The sequence below is a fragment of the Staurois parvus genome, unplaced genomic scaffold (assembly GCF_062004578.1).
Source record: "Staurois parvus isolate SC_StPar_1 unplaced genomic scaffold, SC_StPar_1.0 ptg000394l, whole genome shotgun sequence".
Lineage (NCBI taxonomy): Eukaryota > Metazoa > Chordata > Amphibia > Anura > Ranidae > Staurois > Staurois parvus.
In genome coordinates this window covers 9,810,819-9,832,990 of record NW_028318190.1, presented here as the reverse complement: position 1 = coordinate 9,832,990, position 22,172 = coordinate 9,810,819, and the positions used below count along the sequence as shown (strand labels likewise).

Below are 22,172 nucleotides of genomic sequence, written 5' to 3'. Positions count from 1 at the left end.
ACAGACTACCATGGTATTGACATTAAATTGTTCATGTGTCAGCTTTATATCTGAAATAGTCTTTGTAATGTGTGCATGTATGAGGGAATCCTTCACCTTAATGGAACCTAGACTGGAGTGCAACATTTCCATTCTAATCTCAATGCCTATGAGATGTGAAGCAAGTGCATAAATGAAAAAAGTAAAAAAAAAAAAAAATGAAAGACAGGTGCACAATTAACATAATTACCAATACAATTCTGAGTAAGAATTTAGATTGAGATTTTTTACAAATACAAGAACAGCACACAAATGGTGAAAAAAGGCTCTGGGACACTTAGTACTCTGGACTTATGAAATTATGCTTATGTTATCCAACCAAACCAAGAGTAAACATTGTAGCTTAATGTGCCAATAGAATATGTTTTCAGCTCCTACAATAAATGAAGTAGAGGATTATTCATAGGAATTGTGCCTTTTCAGGTTTGTGAATTTGTGGGCTAATCCTATTAAAATCAACTTCAAGGCAGATGCTTATCTTCAGCCAAGAGTGGGCACAATAAGGCATAAATTATGCAACACAAAGATCACTTCTTAGTCCGTATGGATAAGGCTAATTAAACATTACAGAGAAATGCATACTGAATATGAACTTGCATTTGTGAAATAAAAAATAAATTACAAAAAGCTTCACGCAAAAGACATCACAATTGTTACCATTTGACCCTAACACCAACGTTTACAGAAATATGCAAAATATTGATTTGCTTATTGCTTCTATGAAAGGGAAGTATTTCCACGAATACAAAGAACTGCATCAGCCATGTACTCAGGAGCAGGACATCCCCCCAAAAAAACATTAATTCTATAGAAACAATTGAGTTCCTCCTTTACTAGTAGGATTTATATGGATATGAGGCTCCCACTTACCCGTCTTTTGGGTTGGGGAAATCCATCTCTGTGTTTTCGTCTGCCTCGAGACCGGCCAAACGCAGTGGAACCTTTATTCAGTGGATCAAATGCTTCTGTAAAGTGAATTAAAGGACAGGTTCCAATGTGCAATCTTGCTACTCTGCTACTGAATAGTATTCTATAACACATCTGTCACCAAAATTCATTCTAAAGTCGACTTAGAAGCCCAAACTTTTTTTTTCCAGTTTTGGTTAAAGTAGTGAGAGGTTAGAGTCCCTGTCAGTTTTTTGGGAAATTAAAGCTTGCCATACATGTAGTATTTTTTTTTCAGCCAATGTTCATCCAGATTCCTCCATCCACTAGGTGAGGTATCTGTATATTCCTTGTTTTACAGTATAGTAAAATACAGGGCAGAGCACAGGATGGATATTCATAGAACCTGGGTTATAGGCTAACTTCAGGCGATTAGACACTGACAAAGCTTTGCTGGACATGTCCACTGGCGGTACCCTTAAAACCCTTCCCCACTTTGTGAGACCTCGTTTTTTAGCAAAATAATGCAGAGTGACAGAGTGACAGAGTAACAGAACAGGGGGTGACCTGTGACCTGCATTGTACTCCATGATATGGAATTTAAAAATTTCCTCTCATCTTAATTGTACAGTACAGGACACAGGCTGGATATTCATAGACCCCGAGACATGCCCAAACAATGAAGAAAAGTTGCCAACAAGGCAAACAAAACTGTGCCAACAAACCCAACAATAACAAGGATCAGGGGACTAATTTCTGAGTGCTGCTGCAAGAACCTTGTGTCTGAAACCAGGATATGCAGAAGCTTGGATGTCCACAAGGTAGAACTTGGAGAAGGTATGAACTGAAAACTAGGTGGCAGCCTTGCAAAGTTGAGCAAAAGATGATCGATGTCAGAATGCCCAGGAAACACTCAACAAACCTAGTGGAAGCATTTTATCCTTTAGAGCAGGGGTCTTCAAACTTTTCAAACAAAGTGCCAGTATATAGTTTTTCAGACTTTACGAGGGCCGGATTAAGGCCAGTGACGATAGAAAATGTCCCGCCCCAGCATCAGTGAGAATAAACATGGCCTCTGGGTTGATGGTCAGTAGGAGGAGTAGTGTTCCATAATTGGTATTAGTGGGAAGAATAGTACAACATCATTGGTTTCAATGTAAGAAGTGCTGCCCCATTGTTGGTCTCCGTGGGAGTAATAGTGCCCCAAGGGCTGGATAAAAAGAGTAGCAAAGGGCCATATCCGGCCCTCAGGGCTGCAGTTTGGAGACCCTTGCTTTAGAGTGTAAGTTCTTGAAGAGTCATTTTAGCCACCTAGCAATAGTGGATTTTGAAGAAGGATGTCTTTTGCAAGGCCCTGATGACAAAACAAAGAATTAATCTTTCTGACAGAAGCTGTGGCTTTCAGATATACTCTGATAGCTCTGACAGTAGCCAGACAATGAAGGCCAACTTCTTCTGGGGTATTTAGAAGCAGGACACAAGGAGGGAAACACTGGGTCTTCATTAAAGTGGAAAGAAGATACCATCTTTGGTAGAAAAATTAGGTCTTTATGTAGGATCAGGAATGGTTCCTTACATGAGAGTCATCAGCTCAAAAACATACCTGACAGATGTGACAGCCACTTTGCATAAGATATCATCCAAAGGGAGTTCTCTGATGGGTTCAAAAGGTGGTTTTGTGGGGCAGAGAACCAATTTAAGATTGCAAAGAGACAAAGGGTGTTGTAAGGGTAATCTAATCTGAGAAACATCTTTAATAAAAGGTGCTAACAAGAGAATACAAAGCCAGAGGTGTTTTGGAACAAAAGGCTGAAACCTGTCCTTTAAGAGTACCTAAGGCCAAATTCTGGTCAAGTGCCAACTGCAGAAAGACCAAAATGTAAGGCAGAATGAAAACTTTCATGTTAAAATGCCTGTTCACACCTGGCAAAAAGGAATTCCAGGTACGATAGTAAATTTGTCTTGATGTGGCTTTTCTGGCTTTGAGTAATGTGGGATTGGAAGAGTCAGATATACCCCTGACTCTTCAAGACTTGGGTTTCAACAGCCATGTCATAAAAGCCAGCGACTGAGCAGCAGGATGGAGCAGGGGTCCTTGATACAGGTCTAGCCTGTTTGATGCCAGGGGTCATCTCCTAGAAGCTTGTACAACATTCCTCTGGGCATGTCTGGCTGTGATGAGAAACCTTGATTTCTTTTATTCCTCTATTTTATGTAACAGACAACAAAGTATTTGCACCAGAGGAATGGTATATACTCACCTGAACGGACTCCAAGGAATTATCAGAGCAAGCAATGCTAGTGCTAGAGGATCCTTGCCACAAACAGAAGTAACTTGTTCCATCATTTCTGATATGAGAGACTAAAGATGCTGGGATGATGGGATCATTCCCCTTGGTCCAGCCAGTGAAGACTGTGCGAGTCTGCATTCAATTTTTTCCCTCCTGGGATGCTAACAGCAGAGATTGCTAGGCTGTGTTTTTCCACTCAGACTTTGTTCAAGGCTTCCTGACTCTTGGAACCTTTCTGGTGAGTGTCATTGAAGAAGAGGGACAAACCAATTTTATTGCAGAGTTGCTTTGCGTTCCTGGCTCACCAGGTTCCCATAACTGTGAGGTTATAACACCCCTCTCCCCATCCTGCGAGGCTGTATCTATTACCACCTTCTATGACAGTGAAAGAAATGACTGGACTGGAAATGTACCAGGCTCTGGAGTTTCTTGCTTGAGTGTAGAGAAGCATAGGGAAAGTCAAGGGATAGAGTGTATTCCTGGCCAATAGAATGTTGTGTTCGAGGCCTTGAGTGGAAGTGAGCAAAGAAAACAGACTTGAATGAGACAACTATAAGGCTTAAGGAAAATCTCACTGAGTAAGTCTTTTGAATGCTAAGGTCTGAGTAGGAGAAGAAACAGTTTGCCTGTACTGTGTCTAGAATAAGGCCTAAGTATTCCAGAAGATGGTAAGGCTGGAGGAAATATACTTGAAAGTTGATCACCCAGCCAAAAGCCTGGAGAATCTGAATAGTCCTGTGGATGTTTGAAGAATGTTTTGAGGGAGATAAATCCTTCAGAAGAGGTCAAGTAGAGGTGCAAGCACTACAGTGAATACTGAGTGCAAAGGATAGGCCAAAAGTCAGCTTGGCAAAGGCCTCCACATGGGGGCGATTTTGATATGCGCCCTGTGCAAGGTTGCGATTACCCACATGGTGGCGCACAGGTGTTCCATGCATCCTCATGGAGGTAAACATGGCCATGCACGGACAAAGCCACTTGGTCCCAATATGTCCTTTGTTTGGGCACAAGTGCATGTCCTCAAAAACATCCTGGGTACATTTGGGGCCATGCACCCGCAATGTGTCACATTGGACCCAGCAGCTGTGTCAGTGTAGCCGCTTTACCATAACAGACATGTATAGGACTGTCGGCACGGGAAGCATATAACACCTGTGCATCCCAATGCCAGTAAGATACAGCACAACTGGTAAATAGTAATTGGTAACAAAATAATTTTTTTAAACTCAGCATCTCCCTCTTTGTTATATCTGCTAAATGGGAGGATGCTGTGTGGCAAGAGGAAACTATAAATAGACACAAGCGTGGGTCCATCACTAGAGTGCTCTTTGTACCACCAATCTATCTCAGAGACAATATTTTTATAGCGGAGTTTTGTATGCTGGCTACTGCTTGGAGGTAAAATGCTTTTTAAAATATTTCCCCTCTTTTTGTCGCTAATATCTCCTCTAAGATGATAGATGACAGTGTAGCCATGTATAAAACTAAGGAAATCCTTTGCTGTATTTTGGATAACTAACATATTATATAGAGTTATATTTGTGCATTTGAGTAACAGCATGGCTGACGCAGTACCATCCCCTGGGACCCCAGTGGATGTGGTCTCCTAGGTCTCTCCCTCCCACCCATAGCATGTTTATAATATGTCATTCTATGATGTTTATACCAGGATGAAGAATGATAATTAACCACTTCCGGTCTGGCCCATGTATATAAACGGCCAGACGGGAGCATTGCAGGAGCGGGTGGCCGTTTATAAACGTCCTCCCCACTCCCCGCTTGTGCGTGCCCCCTGGGAGCGCAAGGCACCATAATCCGGTACCCGAACACCGATAGCTGTACGGGACCTCTGTGTGAGGTCCCGATCATGTGATCACTGATTGGCCAATCAGTGATCAAGAGTAGTAAGCACAATGTCACTTCTGACATCATTGCTTACTACTAGTGAAATCTGTGAATGATCACAGAGATCACATGGTGCAAGGCTATTCACAACAGCCTTGTACCATGTGACAACCTGTGACCAATCACAGCTCACACAGTATTTCTCAATGGCTGCAAGAATACAGCCAGAGAGAAGGAGAAATAATTGCTTTTACAGCCTTTATGGGTTATAGATCAGTGTAAAAAAAAAAAAAATCTTCATCACCCACCACAAGTAGTACAGTGTCACTATGGTGACACTGTACTGCTAGGGTGACAGTATGTTAAAAAAACAAAAAATTATAAAAAAATAAAACAAAAATGTCCAAAAGTTTTTTTAAAAATTATAAAATTTTGGTTATAAACTAATTTGGGTTTTGTTTTTTTGTTTTTTAACTAAAAAGATAGATGAATACATTTTGGCGAAGATTTATGAAGATTATTTGCAAAATTTTATAAGAAAAACTTTTTTTTCAATATGTTGTTTGGACTTTTTCATTTACATAGCAAAAAAAATAAAAAATACAGTGGTGAATAAATACCACCAAAATAAAGTTTTATCGGTCTCAAAAAAAATGCTAAAAAATGAATATGGGTACAGTGTTGCATGACCGCGCAACTGTCATTCAAAGTGTGATAGCACTGAAAGCTGCAAATTGGCATGGACAGGAAGGGGGTGAAAGTGTCCGGACTTGAAGTAGTTAATTATGTGTTTTGTTTAGCTCAATATTTACAGCCAAAACAAGCAGCCGAAGATGAAAACACATCAACTTGTAAAATGGTTTTAAAAGTGTGCACAGATGACCATGAAGCTATCTTCCAAACCTGAGACACAGACATCTGAGTTTGGAACAACCAGAAGGCACTAATCGCGCAGGTGGAACTTGCCACAATGGGGAAGGGAGGAGCCCAACCCTTAATGGCATACGCCACAACAATTGTCCAATCCAATGGGATATAGAAGCAGAGGAGGCCGCTAGGCCTTTTCTTGGACAGTTCATGAGCACAAAGAGAATTTGACTTTCAGAAAGAGGCTGTAGCAAACGAGCACATACAAACTGCTCGGACCACATCCAAAGATTGCAATGCAATCTCCTTAGGATGTGACGACCATAAAAGACAAAAGAAGGCAGGACAATGCCATCATTCAGGTAAAAATCAACCACCACCTTCAGAGTAAAGGAAGGGCATGTGTGTCGAACAACCTTACCCTTGCACAAGACCAGAGAGAGACTCACAGAATAATGCCGCAAGTACTGACACCCACTATGCAGAAGTGATGGCGACCAAGAAGGCACCCTTTGAAATAAGCAAGTAGGGGAATATCTTGAATATCCCCAAAGGAGTATTCTTTCTGGAGGACTGAAAGAACCAAGTTCAGATTCAGATATGGCAATAACGGTGAACACACAGGAGGCACCACAGCCCTTGGATGCAACTGTGGATCAAGGGAAGCAAGGCCAAGTGATGGCGAAAAAAGCCTGCAAAGGTAGAAACCTGCCTTAAATGGTACTCAAGGCAAGCTGTTGTACAGTGCCCCGTTGGAGAAAGACCAAAGCCCAAACCACCAAGAAGGAACAAAGACGGACACCCAGAGCCTTGCACTAGGCAATATAAGCATTCCAGATGTGACTATATATCTTCCGAGAAGTAGACTTGTGTGCCTTCAACAATGTAGGGATGAACAAACTCAACGATCCCCTGTTCCTCAAAACCTGGCTTCAACAGCCATGCCGTCCAAGCCAGAGAAGCAGAGTGGTAGACTGGACCCTAGGACAGGAGGTTCACCCAAAAAGGCCAGGGAGCGTACGTGACCAGCCACACCACAACATGAAACTATACTGGTCCCACTGTGCCATCAGTGGATCCACTGCATCCAACTAGGGGGTCCAGTGCTCTCACCACAAACCTCGGTACCTTCCTGTTAAGGCGGGAAGTGAGAAGGTCTACATCTGGGGCCCCCCCGCATAGGCAGATTTGATTGAACATGTCCGGGTGTAGGGACCACTTCCCTTGATCCACTGTCAGGCGACCGAGGCCAATTCTTAGCGCCTGTGATGTGCACGGTGGGGAGTACCAGAAAATGCTTTTTTTTGCCCATCTCAAAATGCATGATGCCTCAGTGCCACTGCTGCATTGCTCGTTCCACCTTGGTGGTTGCCACAGGCTGAGATCAGGCTGCTCCAGAGGCAGCCTGATCTCTCGCAGTTCCAGGATGTTGATGGATAGCCAAACCTCCTCCAGAGTCCAGCAAGCTAGTGTCAATCTTGATCTCAGGACCCCTCCCCAGAAGACAGCCTGACACTAGAGCCGCCAGTTGAGGGAGGCCCTTGTTGACAAGCCCAGACAAAATTTGGTTGTCCAGGGAAGCAGGAGACTTGTTTGATGTCAACAGGTTTTCCCTCTGCAGAGTTCTTGTACAGAACTAATCATATGGGACCACCTGAAGGTAGACACCATAAGCCCCAGAGCCTTCATGAAAGACCGCTAGGGACTGCTGCAGGACAAGAGTAGTTGAACTGCAGTCCAAAGCTTTTGGAGCTCTTCTGTTAGGAGAAACACTGTGCCCTGCTTCGAGTTGGCCCAGACTCTCCAGCCTCTTGGTCAGGGAAAACTTTGTAAGATTCATCTGAAGTCCTGGCAGGAGTGTGTCATGATCTCCATGTTGTTTGCCAGTGCAGCCTGGGAAACTGCCCCCAGAGCAGGTCATCCAGAGAACTTGTCAAGGGAAAACCCCTAGTTGTCTCAGTATTGGCAGGGCTTGGGCCAGCACCTTGGAGAATACCCAGGGGGCTGAGGCCAACCTGAAGGGTAACACCACAAAACAATTTGCATTCCCAACTGCAAAGAGAAATAACCGATGTCCCTCTTAGAAAGGGGTGCTCCCATCACAAGGTGGTTACTGTGGGGATGCAAATTGCCACATCCTAATCAAAGCGATTTAGAATTGGAAACAGAGAACCTTATGGACTTTATAGACACTGATACTTTATTGAGCATGCGCAGAATAGTACATACACATATAAAACAAAAATTGTTACAGAATATACTCTAACCCTGCAACATATAAAAAATATAATGAATGCAGATTCACATATTAATGGCCTCTCCCACATTGCCAAAAATATGCCGCAGGTGCGGCAATAGCCAAGGGATACTCTTGAACTGATAGTAGTAATAGCTCAACATGTTTCGCGATATCGCTTCTTCAGGAGATGTAAGAGGACTTCTATATAGTCGTTGTCCAAGAAATTAGAGGAGGCATCCTCAGGACCCACAGAAAATGCAGAGCCTGCAGAGGCGGAGCCCAACTTGGGCTCAGAACCATCTGAAGATGCAAGTGGTAGCTAGGGGCACTTCTTGATCACTGAACGCTGCCTCTGCCCAGGAGATGAACAACTCTAGGACCACCGGCAACACATCTAAGGGAACAGAGGACCCCGAGGAACCCGCCACTTCCGTAAAGGGATCAGGAGGGAACACGTGCGCTAAAGACTCCATACAGCCCATTCACTCAGGCAAGGCACCATCAAAAACTTGGGACACCCAGGGGAATGGGGAGGGAACAGAAGCCCCCTCAGGCTGACTATAACAGAGAAGTAGGTACCCCAGGGAGGATTCACAAACCACCCAACCACCAGGGGAGCGCTGTGGGTGCCAACATGGATACTGCCTGTGGATGTGGTCAGTGAGCCAGCTGTGGATGCTGCTCTGCTGAATGTGGCTCAGAAAGCACGCCCTCCTGTCCCAGGGACCATCTCTGTATCCAGCTTCTGATGGGGATCGCTGAAAAGATGGCCACTGTGTGGATACAAGAAAATGGCCGCCAAGCACTTCAACAGCAAGGTCCCACATAAGTCAATTGGAAGGTCCACCCTTCCTGTCAACTCCAATATGGCCATCAGATCACCAGAAAAATGGCTTCTTACCACAGTAAAGCACATGGCAGCTGCAATGTGGTCTCCCGGACCACCCTGAAGGTGACCCCCACAATGCAAAAATGTAGATACAAGTGAGAAAGCCTCTTTCCACCCAGGGATGCCAGGAAAATCAGCCCAAACGCCAGGAACTGGGAAGTAGGGGGAGGGGAGGTAGCCCAGCCAGGGAGACAGGAAGAAATACCGGAGGCCGGGGGTAGGAGGGGACCCTGCAGGACTGTCCACCCCAGGGAGTATCCACGCTCCACATCAGGTCTGAGAGGGGGCATCTACTTACCGATCCAGCAGAGCGTGCGGGTAAGGCTCCAATGACAGATCCTCCGCTACCGAAGTGGAGTCCCAGTCCAGGCAGGAGCTATCACAGGCGACCCAGCACGTAGCTGCGTTAGCCAGGCTGGGGTGACCACTGGATTATTCAGTCTGTTGCCAAGCTGTTGAATGAAGATCTCCACAGAAAAAAATTCCCAGCAAAAAAGCTATGTAACCACAGGTCCAAGCAGGGAACTATGTCCTTACATCTGAAACACTAGGAAGAAATAACTGCCTTGCCTACAACAGAGAGGGGGTTCATACTAGCTAGGACTGCCCATAGGAGTGCAGTGCTCTTTTTTTTGCCTAGTGCCCTACTCCTGTAGGTGGCACTATAAACCCTAGAGTCAAGAATCGGAAGAGCTGTGCCTAACAATGAACGTAAAAGAAAGTCAACCTTAAATACAGGTTTAACATGAAAATGAATACTACTCAGGAGCCACTAATAAAGTGTAGTGGAGATATGAAGGCTCATACTTGCTATAAGGCTTGCTCATCTCAGTGGGTATGGTGGTGGTAGTGGAAGTCTTCAAGGTCTGGGGACCATAGGAATAACCCTAGATCTGTATAGTACCCTGCAGCTAATAAGCATTGCACTCTGTGCCATAGTAGGCACCCAAATAAATGGGAAATAGTTAAGAATAAAAACCTGAGGTCAATGGAGGATTTAGGGGGTGTGTTCAAATGTTTTGCCAGTGTCCAGCCAGCCTGTGCCCTGTACTGTATGATTAAGGCATCATTTTAAGCCTGAATATAAGTTAAACATTATATATTTTCTGAAAGCAGAGGCCCTAGAGAAGTAAAGCAGTAGTAGTTCCAATTTGTTTATGTTACACAATATTAATGCAATGGTTTATCATGCAGAAATTGTCTGTAAAAACAAAAAACATTTAAATTAATTTTCAGGCACAAACACAGAAAATATTACCTATTTTTTGGTAAAATATAACAGATGAGGTTATGTTGAGTACATAGATACCAAACATTAAATACATGTAAAAGATGAGGTTGTGCTGAGTAAACAGATACCTTAAAATTGCACAGGTCTGTGAAACAATAGCAACTTTGGTACTTAGAAATTTTTCACAGGCAAATCATTAAAAATTACAGGTCATCAGGTTAGAGTTACAGTAACTATGAATAATGGCCTGAGAATTATTGCTCGCACTCCGGAATGTGTGGCGATTTGTAACGTGTAAATCCCCTGATGGCTCACATGCTTTCCACTAAAGCCAGTGGAGCACAGCTTTCGCTTCACTAGCTTCTTCCCTTGCCTTGTGGTTGGAGAAAGTGACAGCCCTAACCGGAAGTGACATAATGCACATCGCTTCAGTGTTCATTCTAGCCAAGGGAGATCAATGGGAGATCTCTGATCTCCCTCTACTCTACCCAGGGACACCTCCCAAGGGGGTCCCCTGCCCACAGGTGGGAGGGTGGAGCTTAGGAAATATAGCAGGAGGGAGGCTGCAGCACCAGGTCTCCATGAAAGCAATCAAGCAGCTGTACAGCCACCCGACTGCTTCCACCTGACAGCCAATTTGTTAGTTACATGCACCTGTGATATCAAATACCTGTTTTGCAATTGCCGTATATGTACAAGTGTGTTTCTGTACATATGTAGGGGGTGGAACTTTTTTTAAAATATATTTTTTCAATTTAGCATATTTATTTCTTTTTCACTTAACTTTATTGCTATCACCAGAAGGTTGATAAGCCCCCTACGTGACAGCACTTTTTAAGCAACAGTTACTCTTTATGGAGACATCAGGGGTCTTTTGAAACTCACATGCCTCTTCTGCACTCAGACAACACTAATCAAGGAAACACCATCCTTGATCAATTGCTTCACCTGGTTTCATGGACGCCAGATTCTTTCCGCTTTTAAAAAAGTAAACCCTTTGCTGCCATTGTGGCCCTGAGTTTGCTTACATATTGTTACTGACACCAAAGTAATATGTTATTTCGGTGGCAATAAAAGGGTTAATTGCAGTTTGTGCCAAAGTATCTATTAAACAAAAAATATGGACTTCAGATCTGCACATTTTACACATGCATCGTTAATGTAAGGATATTCAAGCTAGAATAAGGTTTTGATCACATCACTGCAGGCACACAGTGTTTTCTGTGTAAGGCTGTCCTTCCCAAAGAAATGAAAATGATAAATATGCAGCGCTAAAATAATGACATATAGTACACAATGGTAGTATTGATAAACTAAATGCAAATATAGTGAGCGCTGCTAAGGCGCATAAGTAGGAGTGAAGATTACGTCCTATTATGACGTTACCATGTGTCAATAAAGCATAAATATAGGTGACAAAAGTGAATATTATTAATCAACCTTAATAACAGTCCATAAATGGGGGTGACCAGTGCTGGTAACTTCAGGTGCGGTGAGCCAATGAGACTAAGCGCATAATAAATGCGTAAAGGAGTTATCCTTTATAGGTCATTTGGGTCTGGTCTAGGGATGCGGGGTCATCAGGCTCAATGTGGACTCATAGGAATGATACTGCTCACACATAAGGGTCACACTCCGCTTACCTAACCATCAGAAGAGCTCCAGGGAAATAATCCAGGTCCAGATGAAGTTCCACCTTATAAGGCTCAAAATAACCAAGCCAAGGAACAGATAGGTACTGATAGTGTAGTATGTTTTTATTAGATGACAAACGAACACTCCAAATGTAAACAGGTAGAACTCACATGCATGTGATCAAGGTATACTGTAGAAAGATGGCCGCCGGCCCTGCTCACGGCCGTGTGCGGCGTGACATCATTCCGGTGGGCTCCTCCCTGGCGCGTGTCGTGCACCAGCACGTTGTCAAAGGGGTCACCTTACTACACTATCAGTACCTATCTGTTCCTTGGCTTGGTTATTTCAAACCTTATTTCCCTGGAGCTCTTCTGATGGTTATGTAAGCAGAGTGTGACCCTTATGTGTGAGCAGTATCATTCCTATAAGTCAACATTGAGCCTAATGACCCCGCAGCCCTAGACCAGACCCAGATGACTTATAAAGGATAACTCTTTTGAGCATTTATTATGCGCTTCTGGTAAGTGCATAGTCTCATTGTCTCACCGCGCCTGAAGTTACCAGCACGGATCACCCCCATTTATGGACGGTTATTTAAGTTGATTAATAATATTCACTTTTGTCACATATTTAGGCTTTATCGACACACTGTAACGTCATAATAGGACGTAATCTTCACTCCACTACTTATGTGCCTTAGCAGCGCTCACTATATTTGCATTTATTTCATCAATACTACTATTGTGTACTATGTCATTATTTTAGCGCTGCATATTTATCATTTTCATTGTCTACTGGAGGTGCAGAGGTTTGCCTTTATATGCCAGCTGCTTGTACATTCAAATCTGCGCTCACAAATACTTTCCATATATTGTGTACTTCCCACAGAAATGCAAGGAAAAATATCGTTGACAAATTTTTTTTTTTAAAATCACACTGGACTGTTATTGCATGGTGCCAGTTTAGCACGTGAAAATGTGCAGCAGTTTCCGGTGTGTGGGGGTGCCATTAAGAAGCAATGGCACCCCTGATAAGCAGCAGCATGTTTCACGTGTCGGGAATGTTTATGATTGTGCATACATTCCTTAGATGCGATGTGTGAATCTAGCCTAAAATGTCCTGGTATGTTTATTCTTAATGGTACAAAAAAATGTAAAGATCTACAATTGACTAACCTGTTGGGAAGTCTGTCTCCAAGTCCTGCTCAATCCCCACTCTGGATAGTTGCTGAAGCTCTGCATCAGTTTCCTGCAAGTTATTTGACCTCAACGTGTAGTGGTTTAATTCATCTTCCCAGCTGTGTGGTGTAGAAACTGCTTCAGATTCCAAGTCTCCACTGTATGTACTGCCCTGATCTGTAGCAATCAAACACAGCAATTTCAAAACAGCACTTACTTTATTATCTGAGACTGGCAATTATAAATAAAAAAACCTAAATGCAGTATGCAACCTATATGCAGTTCGAGTTGGGGATATATCTTGATGATAAGTAACAAGATCTTACACATTTACGGTTTGAAGAATAACTGAAGGCAAACATTTTTAATCCTGAAAAATTCCAGGTATGGATATTTTTCTATTTGATTACATTGATACAACTTGGACCAATGTAACTATGCTTATACAGTACCGAACCTGTAGTATCTCTCTAGAAGCCAGAAATCACTGTAGAACCACACTACTGCAGTGGTCTCTTCTAGCGTCTGGGGCCCCTGCCAAGTGGCTGTCCTGTTACATTCTAAACTGAGGAGGTCTGCTTCTGGGCATGGGTTCCATTCAGAGATCACTTTGTATTTTCTCAGTGAATGCAAAAGCCTTCTCTTATCGGGCGAGGTGGAGAGGTGGGACAGTGATATCACTTTCTCCATCTCGTCTAATCAGAAAAGGATTTGCATTAAATGGCAAAATGCAAAGTATTCTCTGAATGGTACCCATCCAGAGTGGCTAACTTCCTGTGTTCAGAATGCAGCAGAGTAGCCCCTCGACAAGGAACCAAGAAGCTTGTGGCCTTGTGCCAGTAAATCTAGTCTATTTGGAAGAAGCAAAAGCTGGACTGCCAACATTCAGAGTATGTGTGTGAATCCCTGGAACACTTTTCACCTCTATTTTTGGCAGAAGTCGAGGCAGAATCTTTACTGGAGGGATGGCATAGATCAGCTTTAACGGAGTCCAAAAAATTACCAGGGCATCTACAGCAAAGGACAGAAGATCCCTGGTCCTGGCTACAAATCTGAAGTTTGTTGATGAACCTGGAGGTCAGGATGTCCCCGTTTAGTTCCCCTCATCATCGACATATAGTAAAAAAATCTCAGGGTGGAGAAGTAATTTCTTCTGGTCTGTTGACAGCTTAGACAGTCTGCCTACCAATTGTCCATGCTAGGGAAGTGGATGGCAGAGAATGTGAATTTCTGGCCAGGAGAGGATCAAATGAACATCTTATATGACAGCTCAACTTCTGCTGCCCCCCTGATGGAATGCTATATCAAAATGTCATACCCCCCAACTCTCGCAATGTTGCAATGCCATTGTCAGCTTAGTTTCCCAGAGTGGATCTGTACTTTCCTGGGAAAAAACATCACGTCTACTGTTCACTAAAACATAGTCTTTCTTCAAGAGATTCACCTGACACACTCCACGAATACCAGCTTTACTGCCCTCTGATACGCTCTTGTTTCTCTAAGGCTCTACTGGCAATACTAATATGTTTACTGCCCGAATCAAGGTCATTCTACCTTTCTCTCTCTAACCTTAGTAAAACTCTCTATTTTTACCCTGAGGATCACTATATTAGCTGGTGATTGAAATATAGCCCTAGACTCCAGCATGGACTCATCACAATGCTTAACGTCTGTACCCTTAAAACCCCCCTGGAAATATTAGGAAGCTTTTCCAGTGTGCAACTAATAGATGGAGAGAGACTTGGCCCTGCCCCTTGGTCACTTTGATTGACAGTACTGGGAGCCAGTGGAACCCAGGGCCCCAGCAAAGCCAGTATGACACGGATCTAAAGGGACAGGAGAGCTGCTGGCGTACAAGGCGCTGAATCAAATGAGGGCTCAGGTAAGTAAAAGGGAGGTGATGGAAGATGCTGATGCCTAATGTAAAGAATGCATTAAGGTTAAAAATGTTTATGCTTTAGAACCACTTTAAGGCCTGATTTACACCAATGCAGTTTTCCTTTTGCAGGTTTTTTCTTGGGCTAACTTGTTGCTGGGCAGATTAAAAATGCAAACGTGTCAAAAACGCATTATATGAGTTTTCTGCAGCATCTCAACTGAAGTCTATTGAACCAAAAACACAACATTTAGCATTAAAAAAAGTCCCTGATCCTTTACAAAAACACAGTGGCTCAAAAAAAGCATACAAGTGAACGTGTCCCATAAGAAGCCATGGTAAAATGTGACTGTGGTGCGTTTCTGCAAAAAGCACAAAAAAAATGCATTGGAGTGAACCAGGCCTAAAAAGCATATATCACCGTTCTAACCAAACATGGCAAGGACCCCACTAGCTGTGGCAGTTACAGACTAACATTGATACTAAATATTAAAATCTATGCAAAACCTTTAACTCTGAGGTTCCTCCCCCACTTCCACAATGGATTTCACCTGACTAAACGGGATTTATCTCATGAAAAGGAAGGCTAATGCCCAAAGAATAATCTCATTCATGTCCTATCTATCCAAACAGTTCCAGCCAACTCTTCTACCTACAGATGCTGAGAAAGCATTTGATAGGGTGCACTGTGACTATCTGATAACCTTTCAACACCTAGGTTTAGGACCCAACATGCTACATAGTAGGGTTGCACAGATACCGATACTAAGCATTTGCACGAGTGCTTGTACTCGTGTAAATGCTCCGATACCTGAAACAGATACCTTTGTGGTGCGATTTGAGCCCATACAAAATGAATGGGCTCAAATCGCGCTGCAAAGAATAGCATGTTATTTCAACAGGAATGCCGTGAGGTTCCTGTCTGAATCACATGTCGTTTCCCTGTGGGTGTGGTGCAATTTGAGCCATTCATTTTGTATGGCTCAAAGTGCACTGCAAACTGCACTACACAAGTATCGGTGCTCGTCGATCCAATTAAAAAAATTCAACCTATAGTAAAAGATCCACCTTTAAAATCAACCTTAGCAAATCAAATTCTTAATATTACTTTATATAAAACTACAATTAACCATCTAAAACCCAATTTCCCATTCTCATGGAAAACACATCATCTTAGCCCTTTGGGAATTAAGCGTATGCCATGAATTTCTCTCTTTACAGCAAATTATATGCCCTTACTGAACATAGTTACAGCGATGGTCATCTCCAGCTCACTTGTGGCTGGGCAAAATCAGTGTAGTCAAAATGGACATCCTTCTCAGAGCATTGTTCTTGTTTCAGATTATTCCCATGGGCATACCTCCTGTTTCTTTCTAGTTCTTATGTTCGCCGATCACCAAGTACATATGAAGCGGAAAGAAACCTTCTGCTTCATGTCATCCACCACTCTTTACTTAAACCCGTCAGCTCTCCTGCCATCACTAAGAGCAAGAACTGAGCGTTCAAAGACCGCTGATCGCTCAGTTCTCAGTATTCAGTGAGCAGAGAGCTGGTGACTGCAGTCACATGCTCTCTGCTCTGCCTCTTCAGCGCTCACTGGTGCTCCGAGCTGTGGAGGGGGCAGGAGTAGCTGGCTCAGGCTCTCATTGGCAGGCTGTGGCGCTGAGCCAGATGCCAGTAAAGTCAGGATCTCTCCACAGCCTGGACCGGCTCAGTGAAAAAACAAATGATGCATTATGACAAAACATATGATAAAGTGCGGACACAACCAAGCATATATGTGTATCATTCACATAAAGACATCACAAATATAATGTATTAACATTTAGTAACAAATCATGATAAAATTCCAAAAAATAGGATTTTTTTCGACATACTTGCGTGTAAAATCCATTTCTTGGAGTACATCACGGGACACAGAGCAGTCTATAATAATAACTATGTGCGTTATATGCCACCTACAGGTTGATACTGGCCAACCAAACAGGAAGTCCTCCCCCATATAGCCCCTTCTACACAGGAAGTACTTCAGTTTTTGTAGCAAGCAATGAAAATCCAGAAAGAGGGGAGGGACCTCTGAGTCCTGTGATGAACTCCAAGAAATGGATTTTACAGGTAAGTACGTAGAAAAAAATCAATTTCTTTAATGTACATCACGGAACACAGGGCAGGCTATAATAAAGACTATGTGGGATGCCCCAAAGCAATACAAATCTGATGAGTGGGTGACACCATAATATTCACCGCCATCAATCACAAAGGACTAACTTAACCGTTCATAATACACTGCGGCCAAAGGTAGAATCCTGCATGGCTCTGACATCCACCTGGTAAAACCTTGTGAATTTATGAACCGAAGACCATATAGCGACTTTGCAAACCTGAGCAACAGATGCCTGTTAGCGGATAGCCCAAGATGCCCCCACACTCCTGCTACAATGTGCTCTCACCTTAGCCCTTCAAAACATAGGCTTGAATGATCAACTGCTGGATCCAACGAGAAATAGTTGATTTGGACACCACCTGCCCTTTCCTGAGTTTTTCTGGCAGAACAAACAAGAAATCTGACTTTGTGCCTTCATCCTCAAGACAACTCTTATAGCCTGTACCACATCCAGGGCATGTAAAGAACTCTTTTGCCGACTGAGGACTAGGAAAAAGTGAGAGCACTTCAAGAAGGAGTGAGAGCTCTGACACCCTTCTTGCAGAATTGATTGCACCAAAAACAAAACCTTCCTAGTTAACAGAACAGAAATTTCCCTAATAGAATTAAATATTGGTTTCTGTAATACTGCCGAGACCAAGTCCCACGAACACAGGGGCTGTCTGACAGGAGGAACAGTACGCATCACTCCCCGCAAAAAAGTACAAACCAAAAAGAGTGAGAAGCAATGGGGCTTTGGACAAAAAAAAAAATGGCCAAAACTGAAGCCTGGCCTTTAAAGTGGGAGTAAACCCACTTTTGTATCTTTCACCTACAGGTAAGCTTACAATAAAGCTTACCTGTAGGTAAAATAAATACCTCCTAAATGTACCCCATTAAGGAGATTTTCGCTCTTTTTGTCCACTGGCGCATGCGCTCTGAAGGAACGGCATACCTATCCCGGTCCTTCAGAGCATCGTGCCAAGACTCCCACACGCCGTCAGTGCGGCTCGTCCAGTACGGCAGCCAGGACTCACAAACCCAGAAGAAAGACCAGGTGAAAATAGAAGCCTCGGCAACGGTGACACCACACCACTGGAGGGCTTTGTTTTAAGGCAAGTCCTGCATAATGTGTTAGCATGCAATATATACTAGCACATTATGACATTACCTTCCAGGGGATTTTTTAATTTTTTTTTCTCCAGCTGCTGTTTACTACTGCTTTAGTAGTACCAACAGCCAACCTCTTCTCTACTCCTAATTGGAAAAAAGACAAAATTCTCCCAATCACACATTTCCACAGATGCTATTTCTGTACCTCACACCAGAAAATCTATAAGTCTTACAAGTTCTATAATAAATGTTCATAGAAACCAGCTTCCTTGTGTTCAACATTGTGTGGATAGCCAAACCTGATACCTCACTATCTTTCAAGATTTGGGTCTCAACAGCCATGCAATCAAATTCAGATAATGTAAAGCTGGGTGCAATATTGGTCCCTGAGAAAGCTCGTCTGGCAGGTTGGGCAGGCCACGGATCGTCCACTGCTAGTTTCACTATGTCCACATACCAAGCCCTCCTGGGCCAGGTTGGCAAAACCAGTATCAATGGAATTGCCTCTTCTCGAATCCGAGTCCCAAGGTATCTTACCCCCACCATCTCGCATCCTGGACACAAACCTGTTCAATTTGCTGTTGAACCTGGACACCAATAGACCTATGTCCAGACACCCCCAACACTGGCAGAAAACCTTGGGATGCAAGGCTCACTCCCCTGGAACTGCCGGCAACGGAGGAAATCCGCCTGCCAATTCTCTACCCCCGGAATGTATACCGCTGACAGAATTAGAATGCGCCCTTCTCCCCAAGCCAGAATGTGGTTTACCTCCTACTCCTGGTACTGTCTTGGTGGTTGATGTATGCTTCTGCTGTCGCATTGTCGGGCTGAATCTTGACTGGCCAACAATGATATGCCCTGAGTTGAGCAGCCCTGACACTGGAGCCAGGATCTTTGTAAACACTTGAAGGGCTGTGACCAACTCAAAAGGTAGTGCTAAGAACTCAAAATGCAGAATTTTTTACTGCAAAATGCTTTTGATGACAGAGAAATATCGGCACACGCAGGTATGTGTCTTTGATATCTATGAGACCTAGAGGCCTTATGTCCCCATTCAGTTTTGGAACCGTGAAAAGGTTTGAATAAAACCCCTGGAATCTTTCGCCTGCTGGAACTTCCATAAATCACACCTTGGGGCAGCAACCAGTTGAGAGTCTACAATAACTTCTTGCTTTTCAATGGATTCGTGGGTACATCTGATTTTTAGAAACAGGGAGGGGGAAAGATCTGAAATTCTAGTCTGTACCCCTGAGCAACCGTTGAAATAACCCACTTGTCCTGGATTAGGTCCCTCCTGACCTCCGAAAATATTAAAAATGTCTTCCCCTCACCCGCACGAGTGGGGACACCTCATAAGGAAACAGATTTTGAGTCTGACTTGGCTGATTTTTCCACCCAAGGCTTTCTCTGGACATGCCCTTGAAATCTACCTCTAGAAGCAGAGCACTATGTACGACGAAAAGATTGCCTGGCAGAAGAGTAACCAGCAACTAAAGTGCTCGACCCCTTAAAAAAGTCAGGCATTTGGATTTCTACTTAAAGGGTAGAAGAGAACTTTTTCCTCAAGATCTTGTGGATATACTCCACCAAATAGATGTTCCCCATGAAAGGAAAACTTGCCAATAACTTCTTGCACGGCAATTCTGCCAACCAACTCTTTAGCCACGACACTCTGCGCTTGTGTACCGACAGAAGAGCCATGAGAGAGATCTGAATTGAATCCTTAAAGGCATCAACTGCAAAATATAAGGCCTGCAGAAAATCTGCCAAAACCATAGCAGAATCCTCCCCCTGAACTGATGGTCTTTAATCAACCGTTTACCATTGTCATTCAGACACTGACAAATGCCAATAGCAGCTACTGCTGGCTGTGCGGCATCCCCTGCCAGGGAAAAGGAGGCTTTGGGAAGTGATTCTAGCTTCTTATCTGTCGGATCCTTAAATACCTGAGCATTATCCACAAGGCAAGTTAAATGCTTATTTAGGGAAGACACAGCTGCATCCACAACTGGCATGCCCCACTTTTTAACAAACTTTTCCTCCATGGGATTGAGGAGGGAAAATCTTTTAGGTGGCACAAAAACCCTGTCAGCATACATAACCTATTCCAGAACAATATGTACCGGAAAGGCCTGAGTACTTTGTGGTGGTTTTAATGAGCCAAAAGAATTGTAAATCACCTCAATTACATCCACTGGGGGAAGCTTGAAACCTGAACAGACCATACCAGTAAGGCCCTGAACTAATAACTTTTGTTTCCCAATCACCTCTTCATCCTCAGGTTCCACCCACTCTTGTTCAAGGACTGGCGGATCCAAGGATGGGGATCTCTCCGGCTTTTACACCCTTGAGCCACTGATGCAACCATCCCTGCAATTGTGTCTTCTAACCCAGCTAAGGCTTATACAAGATGATCCTTGGTTAGATACACTGAAGTGGACGCGCCAGTAGTAGCCACAATACCGAACAAAGGCAGCGGCTCATGTTGACCTGTTTCCCCTGGCCTTTCAGGAAAAGATATCACAGAGGAACTCCTGTGGCAGGGCACAGTGGCTGGGGAAGCACAGTGGCTAAATGGTTAGCACTTCCGCAGAACTAGGGTCGTAGGTTCAAATCCAAACCACGGCACCACCTGTCTGGAGTTTGCATGTTCTCCCTGTGCCTGCGTGGGTTTCCTCTGGGTACTCCAAAGACATGCTGGTAGGTTAATTGGATCCGGTCTAAATTGGCCCTAGTATGTGTATGTATGAATGTAAGTTAGGGACATTAGGTTGTACACCCCTTGAGGGCTAGGGACTGATGTCAATGTGCAATATATATGTAAAGTACTGTGTAAACTGATAGCGCAATACAAGTACCTGTAACAATAATAACTAGGCTCCTCAGGACCTAGCAGCACTGCATTTGTACCCATTCCCACTGTGCCTCACCCCTACGCTTTCTGGAAGACATTACTCCACCAGCGTCTCAAGACCAGTGTAAGAATATTGAATAACACAGAGCCCAGGATACAGCAATGCTAGCAGATTTAATAACACACAATGCATTCTGCTGAACAGAGGGCAACATAAAACACAACCCTGTTGCCTGACAGGCCAAACCCCCAGGGAAGTAGTCACGTGTCCTTAGTATAACCTGCCCTGGGTATTGCCCATCCCACAATAGCTGAGCAGTAATAGCGGCAGCCCATGTGTGCCCAGGAAGCATCTCACATAAATAATATAACCAACCTCCTCTTCCTTAAGCTACTGCGCATGTCCCACGGTCGTACAGCCGAGCACATGCACAGTAACCTAAGTAAATAAAATATTACAGGTAGGCATAGGCAGCGAGAACCGGAAACCCCGGGGATTCTTCTTATCTAGTGAGGTTCGGGTACCATCTATTTTGGCTAACAGCTTTTTTGAATGGATCCGACTGAAGCCCTTGACTCTCAGCAGAACCATTCTGGACCTCCAAGTATGCTCCCAGAGCACATGCAGCACATGTCAGTGACCATTCACCTTACAGACACTGGTGAAAATACTGAAGTAATTCCTATTTAGCAGGGGTTATATAGGGGAGGACTTGCTGTTTGATTGGTCGGCCCGTGTCCATTCATCTATAGGTGGCATATAACCCACATAGTAATTAACTTAGCCTGCTCTGTGTGCCATGATGTACGATAAAGAAAGTGAAAAATCTTGCACAATAATTCTACTTTTCAATTGTGATCAGAAGTGATCCACCAGAAGAAAGCCTCCACCAACTCCCAAAGAGCAAACACTCACCTCCACTAATTGACTTCCACTACAAAAGGTCAAACTTACATTTTAGTCAGGAACCAGGAGTTGCTGTCTTCCCTAAATCAGCCTTTTTGAGATATGGGTTTGATGTTTTAGATTATTATTTTATAATTATTTTATGAGTAAAATGTACTGTGCTATTAGTTTATTTAG

General features: G+C 43.6%; 1 protein-coding gene across 3 annotated transcripts in view; it reads right to left on the bottom strand.

Moving 5' to 3' along the window:
• The window catches only part of ZMYM4 (zinc finger MYM-type containing 4), a 127,626-nt gene that overhangs the window by 10,685 nt on the left and 94,769 nt on the right, over positions 1-22,172 (bottom strand). For all 3 annotated transcript variants that reach the window (XM_089686332.1, XM_089686331.1, XM_089686333.1), the window contains exons 20-21: positions 13,097-13,276; positions 910-1,004 (exon numbers count right to left, since the gene is read on the bottom strand). In XM_089686332.1, the coding sequence (XP_089542458.1) occupies positions 910-1,004; positions 13,097-13,276 (275 nt within the window). The remainder of the gene's footprint in view (positions 1-909; positions 1,005-13,096; positions 13,277-22,172) is intronic.